At 45.2% G+C, this 18,384-nt stretch overlaps 1 protein-coding gene across 1 annotated transcript in view; it reads left to right on the top strand.

The window, feature by feature from the left end:
• LOC127668433 (rho GTPase-activating protein 7-like) overlaps positions 1-18,384 on the top strand; it is a 392,875-nt gene that overhangs the window by 361,617 nt on the left and 12,874 nt on the right. The window contains 6 exon segments of the mRNA XM_052162055.1: positions 5,680-5,761; positions 13,043-13,106; positions 14,618-14,875; positions 14,877-15,326; positions 15,328-16,049; positions 16,670-16,846. Coding sequence (XP_052018015.1) covers positions 5,680-5,761; positions 13,043-13,106; positions 14,618-14,875; positions 14,877-15,326; positions 15,328-16,049; positions 16,670-16,846 — 1,753 coding nt within the window.

Below are 18,384 nucleotides of genomic sequence, written 5' to 3'. Positions count from 1 at the left end.
TCCATTTTGTTTTTGTTTTTGTTTTTGTTTTTAAACAATAGGGTAAGTACCCAAGACTCCCACCATTCAAAACAAAAGAAAAAGTAGACCCTTGATAACAATGGATTATAACAATATTATTAAAAACAATTATTATTATTATAACGATAGTCCCTAGGCAAAGAGTAACCTGTGCCCTGAAAGCTCTTTATTGTTTTTTTTTTTTTTATGAACTCATTTTCAGTCATTTTATTGAAGCTCTTGAAAGGTACACATTGTGTAATGACTACCTTTTCCAAAGGGAATCATGCAGTTCTGATTTGTTCATGAAGCATTCTATAAGATTCCTCTAACCTGCGCGCTCCTATAGCTCGGTTCCTTTGACAACTCTATAATACTCCATCCAATGGATTAAAGATCATCCTATCTATACTCTGGTTGGTGTGGATCTCAGTTGTTTTGAACATCATGACTATGTTATGTAGCACGCATAATAATTTAACTTGCACGCACAGAAAAATAAGGTTTCTGGTTAACGGGGGAATGGGGGGGGGGCCCGGGGAGGGGAAGGGAAGGGGGAGAAAAACAGATGCTTTCACACCTATCAATGAAGCATGATCAATGAACCCTGTGTGTTCACCTGTACTCGGAATTTAGATATTACCATTCAGATGGATAAGTAAAGAAATACATGGATTATCACTCCATTTCCTTAATCAATCTTAATCAATAACTTTATTGAACAGCTTTTTTGTGTCATTAGGCCATGTATTTCAGTTTGTGTGTGTGTGTGTATGTGTTTGATCTACAAAGTTAGCTATGCCTTTAAAAATGATGTTTGTCCAGTCATGATGGCTTATGCCTTCATCCCAGCTTTTGGGAAGCAGAGGCAGGCAGATCTTGAGACCAGCCAGGTCTACATAGTGAAGTCCGTTCCAGGCTGTCCAGAGCTATCCAGTGAGACCATGTCTCAAAAATTGAACAAGATTTTCAAGAGTTTCTTGTTCTGCATTCTAGTCCTTTGTCCCAAGTCTTCTAGATGTCACACTTCTGTAGGTTGTCTTGAGAGTTATACCTTGTCTGTGGCATTTGGTGTTTACTTAAGAAAAAAAGACAAAAGGGTCTAGAGAGATGACTTAGTCAGTAAAGTAGCTGTCACAAATGTATGAGGGCCTGAGTTCAGCTCCCTAACACTCATCTGAAAAGCCAGGGGTGATGCCTTGTGCCTGTAATGTAAGCCCAGGTTCCACGAAACTCACTGACCAACCTGCCTGGCCTAAGGGTTGAGCTTAGGGAGAGACCTTGTCTCAAGAAATAGGATAGAGAGATTCTGAAGATGACAGGGGACATTGAACTCTGGCCTCCATATGCACATGCAAATCTGTACTTGAGTGTTCAACTACACACACACACATGTACATGCATTCATACACACACCAGGACAGGAAAACGAAAGTCTAAAAGACCACTGTACTGATTTGCTCTCTTCATCACTGCAAAAAAAACACAGTATGACCAAAAACAACTTGCGGAGAAAAAGGTTGATTTCATCTTACAGTTTATAGGCCAAGAGCAGGGCAGGAACTCAAGGCAGGAAGGACCTGAAACCGAGGCCACAGAGGACTGCTGCTTACTTACTGGCTTGGGTCCACCGTGGGCTGGACCCTCCCATGTCAATCATTAATCAAGATCTTTCCACACACACACAGGCCTACTGGCTAGTCTGCTAGAGGCATTTTCTCACTTGTGGTTCTCTCTTCCTAGAGACCCTGGCTTGTGTCAAGTTGACAGGAGGCTAGGAACAGAGAAAGAGCAGTCCTCTCTAACTCATTCTCTGGATCTCTGGGTCTCTAGGCTGATACTTAACATTGCACCCACTGAGATGTAGTAGTTGTTCATTCAAATGGGAAACCTAGTATCTGTACATGAGTAGAGATCAAAAGATCATTGGGAGGCCTTTTATTTTATTTTATTTTATTTTATTTTATTTTATTTTATTTTATTTTATTTTATTTTATTTTATTTTATTTTTTAAGATCAGTAGTATTTGCTTTTACCCACAGTCCCTGGCCTCTCTAGTCTCAGATTCCTGGTCATCCAAGCAGGGTCAGGCATGGTTCCATTTCTTGGAGTAGGCCTGAAGTCAAATCAGATATTGGTTGATCATTCCCACAGGCTATGAAGGCAGGACAGCGCTGTAGATCAAAGGGTTTGTGGCTGGATGGGCATTTACTTTCCTCTTTTGGCTGTGTTCAGAGGGCCTTCCTGTACCAAAGACACTAGAACATACGGGTGACTCTTAACGTCTACATTCTGAAGTGGCTTACTGTCCCTCAATTTCATAGCCTATCTGAAATATCTCATCATCCTGCCGTTACTTTGATTTTTAACACTCTACTTAACGTGTCGGAGTTGCTTGCCTTCCGACAGAACTCCTGACCTACTAAAGGGCTTTGGAGATGGAAGCGGGAACGGGACTTGTGGCTCTTCTAATTTACAGCTCTCCTGGAGATAGGGAAAGATAATTGGATTTGCAACGGTGACTTTTGTTTTCCTTCTTAACAATTCCATTTCCTTCAGTTATGTCTCTTCGGGGTGTTGATGTGCTACTGGGTGGCACCTTCTTGTCCTTGTTGGTTTTGGTAAATCCAATTTCCAGACCCCTTCTTACTCCATTTTCCTGGTTGATACCTGGGGACTCCTGTACCTGCCCAAGTCATCTGAAGCATAAGCTGACTCTGGAGTGCGCCCTGCTGGGGTCTAGACAGTCACTGCTCACCTCATGCCCAGGTTAACAAGCTGTACAACGGTCGAAGCGTCGCAGCACACAGATCCCCCATCTTCTGATTAGCTCCATTTGGAACCTGGATATTTGTACTTCCTGCCTCTAAACCCAACCCAGAAGTTGGGTTCAGACCCATACTTCTGACATCAGCAAAACCATCGTCTTTTGAAAACCAGTTCCTTCAGAAAAACATTCCTGGATTCCTCAAGTCATTACTGCATGTTTTTAGAAACTGAAAAACCAAAAACATAAATAAATAAATAAATAAATAAATAAATAAATAAATAAATAAATAAATTTTTAGAAACTGAAAAACCAACAACATAGATAGATAGATAGATAGATAGATAGATAGATAGATAAAAAGATAAATAAATAAAAGCCAGGCAGTGGTGGCACACACTTTTAATCCCAGCACCTGGGAGGCAGGTGAATTTCTGAGTTCAAGGCCAGCCTGGTCTACATGGTGAGTTCCAGAACAGCCAAGGCTATACAGAGAAACCCTGTCTCGAAAACAAACAAACAATCAAACAAAGGCAGAACTATTCATTTGGATCAGAAAAGTGACCTTAAGCACAGCACAGGAAGTTAGAAGTGGCTAAAATAGCCCGGCTGCTTTTTCAAATAGGTGTTAATAGGCAGGGGAGTAATACTTTGCATTTACATTTATAGGTTTCCTATTATATATTACCTAAAAATATATTATCTGATTTGAGTTCATTGTTGAGTAAACTCTAAAAGGCTGGGCTGTGTGGTCTTGGTTCTGTTTAGTAATTGTCACTCATAGGCACTGCTAGTGTTCACGGGTAGACATCCCTCTTTCTACTGATGAAGAAGTATAAACTCGGAATTCCATGTCCCATGCATATCTTTGTTAGTCACTGAGCTGCAGCTGTGTCCTTGGTCTGCATATATTATCCATCAGGGTGAGAGTAACCCTGACCCTGGCCTCCGGAAGAAAGGACCAGATGGTAAACTAATGCCCAGAAAGCTTTCCCAATTGTTTTTGAAAAGATGCTGTGAATGTTATCCCTTAAAAAAATAAAATAAAATAAAATAAAATAAAATAAAATAAAAAGGATGCTTTAGGAATAAGGAATTCTGTATCATTCTGCAAAACCAGTGATGATGAGTGAGAAACTGTTGAAGTCAACCTGTCAACTCAGGGACAAGGGCGTGACTAGTTAGAGTTAGCTACAGCTTCCAGGCCTCGCCAGGCCTACCCAGCTGTCACAATTCCTCTTCAAATCTCAGGGGGATTGTGTAGATGATGATGGTGATGACAATGATAATCCTGTTGGGATAATGTCTTCTGCCCCTTGGTGACCCAGAGGAAACACACTCTTTTAAGACTGTGTGTGCTTTTTACTGGGAAGCCCAGAAATCAGCATTCATAGCTGGACTGCACAGGAGGGTAGCTTGCTTTTTTACCCCATGGAATTTTGGAGCTATGGTCATGCTTCTGTCTTTCCTGGGTGTCTTCCTTCTCCCTGATCTACGGGATGCATTTATCCATTGGGTTTCATTATAATGATAATTACGGCTGATCTGAAACCTCTATGTATTCCTTGCTCGCTTGAAATTCAGAGATCTGCCTGCCTCTGCTGTGATTAAAGAAAGGCATGTACCATCACTGTGTCTGGTAATTGAAGGGATTTTTATTTCCAAACCTAGAACCCAAGGAGCATTTTTTTTCCTTTTCTTTTCTTAAATAAAATAAATAAAGCCAGGCATGGAGGTGTATGCCTTTTTTTTTTTTTAAGATTTATTTTTTATTTCTATGAGTATACTGCAGCTGTCTTCAGACATCCCCTAGAAGAGTGCATGGGATTCCATTACAGATGGTTATGAGCCACCTTGTAGTTGCTGGGATTTGAACTCAGGCCCTCTGGCAGAGCAGTCAGTGCTCTTAACCATTGAGCCATCTCCTCAGCCCTTTTTTTTAAATTTTCAATCGACACACACGCTAAGTGGTCCTGTGTTTGAACAGTGTCATGAGAATGAGCACAGCTCATCCCCGATTTTCACGATAGCCTCTCTCTCCTAACCATTTTGAAAAAGAAGGTCATTGTCACTCATAGGCATTTCAGTAGCCCAAGATGGCCTTAGGAGTTCTCCCTCCCACAGCTTCCTGTCTGTACCTTGTAAACAGCCTTTGTCCACCCCTCCCCCTATAGCCCTCCATAGGCTCCACTAGTTCAGTGTCTTTCCAGGACTCTCCTCGGGCAGTACTGAGTTCTCCTACCTCTCGGGCCTATCTATGCAAGTGCTTCATTGTTCTGACAGAGCTGGACTCTTACTGTGGTTGGGGTTTGGGTGTTCTTCTTTTACAGTAACTTTAGAGTTAGTCCTTTGTCTCACTGGGACTTAAAAACCCCTTGCCTGCAGTCCGGGTAAGGCTAATATTTGTTTTAAAATAGCATATCTTGAATTCCCTGCAGTCCATCCTATCATGTAAATGGACCAGTCCCTCCAGCTGCAGCTGGCCATTGTTCCCCGAGTCTTTCCTGGCCTGAGTTCTGGTTTTGGTTTTTTGCTTCTGCTCTTGTTTTTCCTGTGGCCCCCTTCCCTCCTGACGCCTGGAACAAGGGCATTTTTGTTTTAAGCCCACATGACAATGGAGACTCCTCACCGGATTCATTCCAAGCTTAAATTATAACTCGCACTGGGCATTTACTGCCTTATGGTTATTCTGAACCACTTCTGCAACAAAAAAGCAACCTTGGAGGCTCTAAAGTGCTTTAGAGCCGGTTTAGACCCCGCACAGAGTTGTCATAAGCTGCCTCATGCAGCCACAAAGCTTGCTAGGAAATGTGGTCCCTAGATACTCACTCTGTACCTTGCCTGAAGAGTCTAATGTGTCAAGATCCCAGGCTCTCAACAAATAAATGTACTTGTTTTTCTTCTTCTTGCAGATCTCCTGTTCCCTATTGATATCGCGCTGGTCAAGAGAGAACATGATTTCTTGGACAGAGATGCCATCGAGGCTCTCTGCAGGTAACCCGACGTTTTCCTTTCTTTTAAAAACCACGGTACTTTAATCTCAGCACTCCCAAGGCAGGGGCAGGCCAAGCTGAGTTCAAAGCCAACCTTGTCTACAGAGTTGAGTTCCAGGGCTGCATGGAGAAACCCTGTCTCAGGAGAGTTAAAAAAAAAAATGAGAGTCATTTCTCAGACTTGGTTTGCTTTATTTTAAACCTCATGAAGTCTTTGATTATCCAATGATACAGTGAGCGATGCTGCTGTGCTATAGAGCATTTGATGAACGCTAAAGTAAAATGGTACCAAGCAATAGTGCTGCTGAAATGGCATCCACACCGCCCTCGGAGGCCCTCGGGGTAGCACCATCCAGTATTTTGTTACCATTTGACAGCAAAAGCAGCAAACTCTTCTCTGAAGAGTTAACAGAACTGACGGGTGGATACAGTGAGGGAGTCAAAGCTGCCACTGTGTGGCCTGGTGAGGAGATAGAGCCAGGCAGAGTTGCCCTGGAATTCCAAGGAGGCTCCTCAGGACCTCCAGCTGCCCCAGGTAGAGTGCTGACAGGATTAAGTAGGCCGTAAACTCACTGAGCACAGCCTTTAATGTACAGGAGACAGGCAGTAAACACGCATTGATGTGAACTTTTGAATAAAGCTGTCAGAGGTGCCATTCAGAGTTCTGGTTGCTCTCCAGGCTGAAAAGCAGCCAGTGTGGGTTTTAGAGTAGTGAACGTAATAAAACCTGGGGTTACACAGGCCTCAGGCAATCTTCTCAGATTATGTCAACTGAGATGACATTTTCAGTTCACCTCCCGTTATTCATTCCTTTGTAATTTTTCTCAAAACCGAAAAGCCTTCGCAACCCTGTTCTGGGGAAAATAATATGTATGCATAGGCAGAATTCACGTGTTGGTGTGAATGTAAAGTTACAATCGGTTCTCTTTTCAATGACTTAGTAAAAGACGTGTGTGTGTGTGTGTGTGTGTGTGTGTGTATGTGTGTGTCTACCTGTGTGTGAGTGAACATGTGTGCATGCTTACAGAGTCCAGAAGTTAGAATCCAGTGTCCTCCTCTGCTGTTCTGTGCGTTGCTTTTGAAGGTCTCATAGAACCTGGAGCTCACCAATTCATTTAGAGTCCCAGTGCTTTTACCTGGACTCAGGAACCCACTTAGGCCGTCATACTTGCCATGACTGGGGTCTCCATCCAGTTCCTAAATCAGTGTCTACTTTAACTGGGGAAAACATCTTAAGGTGAAATGATGTCTGATGTTTCTTTACCTGTGTATGTGAAGAACATAGTAACAGCTATGAAGGTACTACACCACACACACATACACACCACACACACAGACACACACACACACACACACACACACACACACACGGATGGACGCGGACACGCACGCGCACGCACACACACACACACTTTCTTATATAATGTTGTTTGTGGCAGTAAACTTGAGTAGTGACGTTTTGGGAAAGCATAGAGGTTATATGTTTAGAATAGAGTATGGAAAAGACTAGATAGTTTGTGAAAAGAAGAAAAAGAGCCACATTTGTCCCCAAGAAACAATGTGCCGCTTTCGTTAGTCGTGGCCAGGGGTATGCACACATTTTTCTGGGAAAAGCAAGTTAGTGTTCTGAAGTGTATAATGTCACTGCTTTGCCATCTGGAATGAGCAATGTCACCAGTGCCTTTTCGGAGAGGGCAAGACGCCAGCCTCTGGAACGGGACCTGCTTGCCTGCCGCGGACATTGTCGAGATGTTTTTGCACTTAGCTGTGTGGCAGAATTAATGTATTCTCAAGTCATCAGGGCTGGGGATGCATATGGATGAGGTCACTGGGCAGAGGCGCCTTTGGAAATTCTTGAGCTTTGTGTTAGATCACCCATCTCACACTTGTTAAGCCACTTTGGGAGTCGGCCTTCCGAACCACATCAGCAGCTCAGGAATTTCTGGGTCAGAGAAACACCATTGCAGAGTTTCAGCCCAAAGTTGCAATTTAAAGTCTTGAAGAATTTTTTTTCCAGAGCGTCAGTCCAAAAATCAACTTTTTCTTTTTTAAAAAAGAAAAAGACGTACTCTACAGTTTGATTTACGCTTGCCTCTGAACACCGTAACCTGAGACGAGAAATCTTTCCTCCCATAGGAAAGACTAGAATCTATACTAAGAGAGGCCTAAAGGAAACTAGTGCTTTATCTGCGTTCAAATTTGGTCATACAGTTCCGGGTCAGCTAACATACCACATACAAATGGGGTATGACAGTAAAAACAGACAAACAGAAAAAAAAAAACCAACAGCCAACAACAGCTGATGAGTGTAAAAGGATTCGGTTTTTTCGAGACAGGGTTTCTCTGTATAGACCTGGCTGTCCTAGAGCTCACTCTGTAGACCAGGCTGGCCTCGAACTCAGAAATCTGCCTGCCTCTGCCTCCCAGAGTGCTGGGATCACAGGCGTGCACCACTGGCTTCCTTTTTTTTTTTTTTTTTTTTTTGTTTTTTTGTTTTTTTTAAGGAAATTCTTTTTTATTTTTTAAGACTTATTTATTTTATGTTTATGAGTACACTGTAGCTGTACTGATGGTTGTGAGCCATTGTGTGGTTGCTGGAAATTTGAATTCAGGACCTCTGCTCACTCTGGTCAGCCTTGCTCGCTCTGGCTTTAAACACTTATTTATTATTATATCTAAGTATACCATAACTGTCTTCAGACACACCAGAAGAGGACATCAGATCTCATTATGGATGGTTGTGAGCCACCACTGTGGTTGCTAGGATTTGAACTCAGGACCTTTAGAAGAGCAACCTGTGCTCTTAACCTCTGAGCCATCTCTCCAGCCCTGAAGGGAAACTCTTATTCAGCATGTAAATGAAGGGAAACTCTTATTCACTTCCATCTCAGCCCTGGAGAGGCAGAGGGAAAAAACAAGTAATTCAAAGCCAGTCTGGGCGACACAGCCAGATCCACTCCTCAAAAAGTTACTTTTTAATTAAAAGAGAGAAATTATTCAGAACCCATAGAAATAGTCATGAGAGTATTGGGAGGTAAAAGTCACTTAATGGCAGTGACTTGGGCTTTCAGAGAAGGGAACAGACGGGAAACTTTGGCAGACTGCAAGAACCCGCCTTTGGCTTTCTGATATCTCACTTACTGCATATGCCTGCTGTAAACATTTCCTCTGCCTGTGGAATTCCAGGGCCATCAGATGACAAGGCTGTGTGGTGTATTTACACATTTCTCCTCTTGGCTGGTTGTGTTCTCTGTGGACAGACTTTTTGTGGACAGCCATCTTCCCCCATGTGGACATTTAAGCAAATGAGTTGTGGACACGGGGCTCCTTCCGTCATCCGCTGTCCTGTAAGGCAGCGAGCCATGCCCTGTGTGCAGTCACACTAGCTTGGGGAGAAAATGTTCATATTCCCATAGTTGTAAGTCATACAGCTGGTTTGATAAAAAACTAAAAGGGGCTGACTTTTTAAAAATATTTCTTACTCAGGGAAGAAGACTTTTAGACATAGAATGTATTTGAACAATGGACTTTCTAAAACATAAAGTTTAGTGATGACCAAAATTTATAATTATTAGGTTGGAAGGCTTTCTTTAATTTTTAAAAATTGTACATGTACGAGTATTTTACCTCATGTACAGTTTATGTGCAGTGCCTATGAAGACAGAAGAGAACATTAGATTCCCCTGGAACTGGAGTTACAGATGGTTGTGAGCCTCCATGTGGGTGCTGGGATTTGAACCCAGGTCCATCTGGAAGAACAGCCAGTGCCGTTAACCACTGAGCCATCTCCCCAGCCCACTAACTGGTATCCTTAAAGTGTTAGTCTAAGGTAGCAGTGGACTTGTTCCCTTGAAGAGATGGCTTTCCCCTCAGTCTTCACAGATCACCTGAGCCCATTGAGGAGGCTACAGTCCTGAGCAAGCTCTCAGGATTGGAAGAGTTTTCGGTGTGTCTCGAAGCACGCACTGATGGTGTGGTAAACCGCAAGTCACGCTGAGACACCTCTTGTGAAATGTCTTCCCATGACTTCAGGAACATTTCAGAACTGCTGTTTTCCTTTGGAATTAAAACCAACCCCTTCTATCAACCCGAGAATTGTGAACATCAGCTAGCAGTTGTCAATTGAAAACAAACAAAAACAAAAACTATGTTGTCTGTCACAGTCATCTTCAGTCCCCAAACCACCATGACACACCAAAGCCGCGTTCTAACCTTGTCACTCTTTACCATTCAGTTTAAAGAGAAGCAAGTGATTGGGGAAGGTGGGGGATTGTTGGGGGAGGACTTTGCTATGTAGGCCAAACTGGGCTAGAACTCAACAATCCTCCTGCCTCAGCCTCCCAAGAGCTAGGACAACACCCAGCAACAAGTAACTTAAGCATTTTTTTTTTTTGTATGAATGCCAGGAAAACCTACAGGAATTTGAAGAATTTTTGTCGGGGCTTTGTTTTCTTATTTCTTCTTCTGACTTATTTTAAATGCAAGGAGGGCCAGACCTCCACCTGCTCTCCTTTTATCTGTGAGCCTCTGCCTCCAGCTCTGTGTACCAAAGCTCTTGAACCTTTGACACTGGAGCTTTGGCTCCATCTGTCTTAAAAACAGACCCAAGGCACCCTGGAGATAAGGCCTACACATTGCCACTGGCCCTTGCCTTGGGTGGTGGCGGGCTGTGAATGCCCAAGGCCACAGATGGTTACTGATAGCAGTACTGGCCTCTTACTCAAACGATCTTACTTCAGATCTACTTTGTTGGGTTTTTTTTTTGTGCCATTGTTAATCCTTGTTTCACAACCCACTGTAGAGGTTGCTGTGTTTGGGTGCCAGAACCACTGTGTTTTAATCTTGGGTTCTTGGACAAGATTCCTGAGTTCTTCAAGCTTCCCTTTCATCCCTTTTAAAATAAAGATGAATCGTAGTATCTGTTGCAGAGGACTAAAGATGAGCCAGGGCCTCACCCAAAGGCAGTGGCAGTTAACCTAGAGCCATATTTTAATCCCTGGTTGACATAACAAGACTGTGTGTCTATGTGGACACATGTTATGCTTCGGTATTTGTGTGTAAGGTGTATGACCCAGTCATGGGAGCTAACCTATCCCATACTTTGTATGTTTATCACTTCTTGTCTGGAGAATATTCAAATTGGCTATTTTAAAATATAAAATTAGCATTAACTATAGTCACCCCTTCCTCTCTGTGGCTTCCTGTCCCTTCCCAGCTTCTGGTGACCATCTTTCTGTTCGTTTCTATGAAATGGGTTTCTTCTCGGGTCAAAGCTGCTGTCTTATGTCCCTAGTACCCCCTCTGTAAGTCTGAGGGTCCCACTCTTTGGGGATCCTGGGAAATGTGGGTGAGGGGAAATACTGGAAAACCACAGAAACCCCGACAGTAAGCATGGCCTTCATGGACGAAATGCCGCTGGTCTGGTGCTGCCAACATAAAAAGATAAAGTTGACTTTTCTCAAACCAACCTCCTGGGTCTTTTGTTGTTTGACTCAAACTGGAGTGTGTGAAGTTACCCCACCTCCTCAAAGCCCCATAGGCCTCTGTGCCTAGTAAATTTGGTCATAAACACCACTCAGCCATTGAAGCCCAAAAGGAGTCAAGTGGAGATTTGATTACAGGTTCCATTAATGAAACCCAGACCTTAAGACTGACTTAACCATTGCTCATTCTTAAAGCCTTGAAAAAACTAGGGGGAGTGAAACATTTAGGTGTGTGGTTTAACGGAGACCCCTCAGCAAGAGACCCTACATGCTTCTGAGCCTCCAGTGTCTCTCAACTCTTCTCCCCTTCCCCTTTCCCATGCAAGGAGAGGTTTTTCTGAGCGTTGGTATTCTCGCTTTATCTCTGTTTATTCTATAAACAGGCTTCCACATTATGTGTAGAATCAAAGGCAGGCTTATCAGGCTGCAGAAATACTGCCTATCCTGGTGCATTCAAGTTGTCAGAGTAGGCAAGGACCCAAGAGATAAAGCCAAGGGGGGCCAGGATCAGTTCCAAGTGGGGGAATTAAGCGCTCTTACCCCATGACAAAAAAAGTAAGGTTGCAACTTGGGAAAGAAATACGAGATCAATGGGGGGATGTGTGAGGCTCATGAGGCAACAAACAGACACATTTAAAAAGGAAGACTTGGGTGATGACCATCTGGAAGATTCTAGGAAGAACTGAGGCCCAGGGACCTGTCACTCACACTTGGACACTAGTTATCGAGTAGTTAACTAACGGGTGCTATTGGGTTTTTTTTTTCCTGTGACTTTTAATGAAGCTGATTGATGGATGGTTGGGTGGATGGGTGGGTAGATGGATGGATGGATGGATGGATGGATGGATGGATGGATGGATAGATGGATGGGTGGGTGGATGGATGGGTGGGTGGGTGGGTGGGTGGATGGATGGATGGATGGATGGATGGATGGGTGGGTAGATTTCCATTGTGCTAAGGATTGAACCTGAAGCCTTGTGTGCCCTTTGTGAGTACCTGATCACTGAGCCACTCTGCCGTCCCTGCTTCTCTAATGTTAAGCCGATGTCACCGGTGATGGGGGCAGCACGTTCAAAGCCGCAGTTTGACCCCTGTCTCAGAGGTGACTGGGTTCTAAGGGCCTGTTTGAGCTCAGTAAGATTTTTAAAATAATCATTCGTGCTATTGCTGTCCATACGGAAAACACTCTCTCCTGATAGGAAACAGTATAAAGCATTGTGTACTAAAGAGGGCGGGAGCTTCGCCTCTGTATAATATACTTACTCTATAAAAGTCACCTTCTGACTGGAAATTACTGAGGCCTGTTGTACTTAATTCTTACTTGAGTGAGAAGGGTGCATTGAACGCTTTGCCTGCAACCTTCTTCAGTTCCTCCTATTGCCCTGTTGCCCCTGAGGGGGACCTGCGGCTGCCACTGTAGAATGCTGCTGTCTCCTAAAGAAAGTCAGGTATGAAATCTAAACCAGCAGTACAAGAAATAGAAAGGCACCTTTGAGTTAGTCACACGTTTTTGAGAATAGAACTTGCTAGCTAGACCAGGCTGGCCTCCAACTCACAAAGATCTACTTGCCTCTGCCTCCTAGGTATTAAGATTAAAGACGCGCACTGCTGTGCAGAGACAGCATTACCCACTGTGTGATGCAAGTGTGGCACACTTGCCTAATCTAGAGATGAGTTGAGAGAAGCTCATTCTGTGTGTGTGTGTGTGTGTGTGTGTGTGTGTGTGTGTGTGTGTGGACAGATTTGCCGACCCATTTGTGGCTACCTTTCTTGGCTCATGTCCTTTCTCTGCTCTGTAGGCGATTAAATACTCTAAACAAGTGTGCTGTCATGAAGCTGGAGATCAGTCCTCACCGGAAGCGAGTGAGTACCAGAGCTGCTCGCGGGAGGGGGCAGGGGCGGGGGCGGGGTCTGCAAACGCAAAAAATAAAAAAATAAAAATAAAAATAAAAAAATAAAAAAACCCAGACGGGACCTTATGCTCGCTCGGTAAAAGGTCCCATTTGTCCGTTCTGCATGTTAAAAACCCGTATTTGGTATCAGCAATGGATGGTGGTATTTATTGCTCTGGACTTGAAGAAATCGTCTTATTTTCCCAATGAACTCCATGGCTACCTTGTGATTCAAAACATGAAGCCTATTGAATCTCCAGAGGAATTTCACATTACTCCCTAGAGGAAATAAAGTTAACATTCTTTAGGATCTCTTCCTGTTTCCTGGACGGAACAGTAACTCCATCTGTCAAGATGAAAGGGAGGCTGGCTTGGGATACTGCAGGAGACCAGAAGGTGTGGAGGGGGTGTGGGGCAGGGAGGAAGAAGCCAAGCCGGGCAGGAAATCCCATACATTCTGTCAGTGGAGCTGGATCACTCATAGGAGCTATGAGACCTTGGAAAGGGTGAAGCCGTGCTAGGAACTGATGTCGAAAATTAGAGTAAAGAGGAATAAATTTGCTCAAAGAACATACTCCTGACAGTCGAGAATATACAGTCCCGGAAGTTAAACCTTTTTTACATGCGTGATCTGGACCTCGGTGTCCGCTGAGCTCGGCAGAGTCTCACAGTGGTGTGTGATATAGTGTACTTGGTGTCTTAGCACACTGGGCCTTGCGAGATTTTTCCACATGAATGGCAAGGATATAGCTACCATGCTGAGCGGTGTGTCTTCTGATTTCCCTTCTGAAAAGGAATAGTCAGGTGCTCTGCCACCTGATGACCTGATGGCTCATTATCCCTGGTCGCCGGTTCTTTTAGGGAAATTCCTTGGCTTTCTCTTAGGGTACCTAGAGTCTTCAGCTGCCATTCTGCTGTTCGAAAATAGCATTTTTTTTTTTTTTTGTAATTGCACACGAGAATATAAACACGCTCTGTCAACAGGCAGTTAAACTGGAGACCATCCAGAGGGATTGCCGCGACTGTTGACTTCAGTTGCAGTTCAGAATATTTTGCATGCTTGAAATTTTCGCCAATCTCAGAGGTCCCCTTTGTGAGCAATTAATGAACGGCCTAAAGAGCCAGGGTTTCAATAAAATAGCTTGTTAGCTGGCAGCACTTGATCAGACTTCTTCAGTTCTTTATTTTACATCTCACTCTGACTGGTAGTCTTCTGAATATGGTACAAATATCCATATATATATATATATATATATATATATATATATATATATACATATACATGCAAACCATATATATACACACACACATACATGCAAACACATTCTCTAAATAATAAAGTAATAATAAAGTCTTTAAATCCATCTTTGTTACTTAGAAGAAACGAGCAGTATCCTTTGTGCTGTGTCCTGGCCCTTCGCCCGTGTCCACCCCTCTGCTTGGCCTGGCACATAAATGGCTTCATTTTGTGTTTTCTTTCAGAGTGAGGATTCCGATGAAGATGAGCCTTGTGCTATAAGCGGCAAGTGGACTTTCCAGAGGGACAGCAAGCGGTGGTCCCGGCTTGAAGAGTTCGATGTCTTTTCCCCAAAGCAGGATCCAATCCCCGGGTCTCCAGACAACTCCCGTTTGCAAAGTGCCACCAGCCACGAAAGCATGCTGACAGACCTCAGCGAGCGCCAGGAGGTGTCCTCCGTCCGAAGCCTCAGCAGCACCAGCAGCAGCGTCCCCACCCACGCCGCCCACAGCGGGGGATGCTCCGACCACGCCCCGAACCAACTCCGTCATCAGCGTCTGCTCCTCCTCGGGCCACTTTGTAGGCAACGAGGACTCTTTCTCCAGCCTGCCTTCGCCCAAGGAACTGTCCAGCTTCAGTTTTAGCACGAAAGGCCACGAGAAGAACACCAAGTCGAAGACGCGGAGCCTGCTGAAGCGGATGGAAAGCCTGAAACTCAAGGGCTCGCACCACAGCAAGCACAAGGCGCCTTCCAAGCTGGGGTTGATGATCAGTGCTCCCATTCTGCAGGAGGGCGTGGATGAGGCGAAGCTGAAGCAGCTGAACTGTGTGGAGATCTCGGCCCTCAACGGCAACCACATCAACGTGCCCATGGTACGGAAAAGGAGCGTGTCTAACTCCACACAGACCAGCAGCAGCAGCAGCCAATCAGAGACCAGCAGCGCCGTCAGCACCCCCCAGCCCGGTGACCAGGACGCGGAGCCTCAGCACCTGTAACAAGCGGGTGGGCATGTACCTAGAGGGCTTCGACCCGTTCAGTCAGTCCACCTTTAACAACGTGACCGAGCAGAACTATAAAAACCGTGAGCGCTACGCAGAGGACACGGTGTTCTACATTCCCGAAGATCACAAGCCTGGCACTTTCCCGAAGGCCCTCTCCAATGGCAGTTTCTGCCCCTCGGGAAACAGTTCTGTGAACTGGAGGACTGGAAGCTTCCACGGCCCTGGCCATCTCAGCCTCCGGAGGGAAAACAGCCACGACGGTCCTAAGGAGCTGAAGCGACGTAACTCCTCCAGTTCTCTGAGCAGCCGCCTGAGCATCTATGATAACGTACCAGGTTCTATCCTTTACTCCAGCTCGGGCGAACTGGCCGACCTGGAGAATGAGGACATCTTCCCCGAGCTAGATGATATTCTCTACCACGTGAAAGGGATGCAGCGCATCGTCAACCAGTGGTCGGAGAAGTTTTCAGACGAGGGAGACTCAGACTCCGCCCTGGACTCTGTGTCTCCTTGCCCGTCATCTCCAAAACAGATACACTTGGACGTGGACCATGACCGGAGGACGCCCAGTGACCTGGACAGCACGGGCAACTCCCTCAATGAGCCCGAAGAACCCACTGATATCCCCGAGAGAAGAGACTCGGGGGTGGGGGCTTCCCTGACCAGGTGCAATAGGTAGGCCTTACTAATCGCTCCAGACGGAGGTGGGGATCAAAAAGGGTCTGCTTGGTAGGACCGAGTCTGACATTCGCAGTCCTGTAAATTCCTAGGGACAATGTCCAACCAGGGGACCCCCAACAATCCCAAAGGGGAAGGAGGACCCTGGAAGGTGGTGATGTTTGCACAATATAATCAGGCTTTATGCCACTACGGGGTCTACTTAGAAATGATTGAAGTGCATGTCCATTGATTGTCCTGCAGTTCCAAAGCTTCAGACTCTACCAGGCACAGATGAGAAATACTCAGAGGAGAGACTGTCAGAGGAGAGACTTGTCATTATACCCTGGGTCATACAGTATGACTGTGATCTACTAGCAGGTTGTCATAAGCAATCTGAAGACCACTTGTGCTAAATAGGAAGGTGTTCCCAATATGCGTAGACACTGTCCATCTTCTGTAAGAGGCCTGAGCCGGCCGAGTCCACATATCTGCGATACTCTGGGACCACCCTTCCGGGGTTACATAGGAAGGACCATTTAACAGTGGGGGCGGGGGAGGTCAGTGCTCTTGGTGCCTGTGGGCAGCTGATGATCTGTTTGGCTCCATCTCACTCCTTCCGCCCTGTTCTCTTGCAGGCACAGACTGAGGTGGCACAGCTTCCAGAGTTCTCACCGGCCGAGCCTCAACTCCGTGTCCCTGCAGATTAACTGTCAGTCTGTGGCCCAGATGAACCTGCTGCAGAAATACTCGCTCCTGAAACTGACGGCCCTGCTGGAAAAATACACGCCTTCCAACAAGCACGGCTTCAGCTGGTAAGAGAGCTAAGTGTGCAGTCGCTCTGGGTGATACCATCGCGCTCCCTGAGGTTGTCCCCAGCACGAAGCATATGACCGTCCTGTCCGCTGTCGATATCGCCCATCTGCCGTCCTTAGGCAGTTGGTCTCCACATCCTCCTCAGGTTCTGTCCTCAAGACGACTGAGACTCCTGGAGCCTCAGGGAGTTAGCTGCAGGACTGGTTGGCTGGGTTTCCAGCCCTTTCCTTGTAAGATGCCTTCAGGCCCTCCTCAGTCATGCTGAGCCCACACTCCATCACCCATCACGCTGTTGGTCAGTTTTTATTGAAGGTTTTGAGTGGGACCCAAAAATCTACCTGTGCTAAAAAGTTCAGGGGTTTATAATAATAAATGTAATATCATATATACATTATATAATATCATATATATATATATATATATACTGTTTCTATTTGTTTGAGGTTTTGGGTTTTGGTTTGTTTGTATGTGTGTGTATTTGTGTTTGTTTGTTTATGTGTGTGTTTGTGTCTTTTGAGACAGGGTCTATCTGTTTTATAGCTCTGTCAGTCCTGGAATTCATAACTATATAGACCAGGCTGGCCTTGAACTCAAGAGATTCACCTGCCTGTAGCTCCTGAGTGCTAGGATTAAGGCTGTCCGTGCCCCACCACAAACAACTATATTTTAAAAATTGAAATGTGTTAGATGTCTAACCCTTCATAGTCTTGAAACCTCAGCCTTGAGTGTAGAGTGTAAGATGTGGTCAGGATGGATGGGTGGTGGGCGGGACATAATAATCTCTGTCCATACTCATAGTTCAAAGACAAGAACTGTATCTGGATCCCAGTCTCTGTGTTTCATCCCCCTCATGGTACTTGTAGTCCAATCGTTATGAAAACAGATGCAGCCGGTATCACTGGAGTACTTTTGTGACCAGACAAAATGGCAGGGTCCACTGCTCCTCCGTTCTCTGACTGACTCCTCCCTCCTAGGGATGCCCATGGGTTATAGCCGGGGCATCAAAGCACCTCCCTAACCAAGGCAGTTACATGAGCCTCACTAAATACAGAAGTTGTTTGTTCTGAATGACAGAAATGCGTATTGACCATTTTATCCCAGAGTGCTTCAGATTCTCAGTGTGGAGAGTCATGTGTTCTTTCCACATTCCACAGCCAGGCTCCTCACGCACGCACAACAAAGCGGGCATTATGCACACTTCTGCCGCAGCGCCTCGTGCCTAACTGTATGGAAACACAAATCTGGCTCCACTCTCGGACTTTTCCTTTTCTAGAGCCATCCGGAGTGGCACGTCACGGCCGCGGGCAAGCACCCAGAAGGCAGGGCAGTTGGCTTTCTGTGGTCCTCCCTCTGTGCTTAGAGTAATATTTTCCTCGCTGCTATTTAAAACTGCATAGTTTGCATTCTCCCTTCGGGGTTGTGTAGCCCCTTTTCTCACCAAAACCTCATAAAAATCTGCAAGTCCGCCCTCCCACTTCACATCTGACCAGTTTTTCCAGTGAGTCAAAACCAGAATATAAGAGCCTGGCATTGTAGA

This window comes from Apodemus sylvaticus, chromosome 18, assembly GCF_947179515.1.
Source record: "Apodemus sylvaticus chromosome 18, mApoSyl1.1, whole genome shotgun sequence".
Taxonomy (NCBI): Eukaryota; Metazoa; Chordata; class Mammalia; order Rodentia; family Muridae; genus Apodemus; species Apodemus sylvaticus.
The sequence above is the reverse complement of the archived record's forward strand: the minus strand, read 5'-3'. Positions and strand labels throughout refer to the sequence as shown.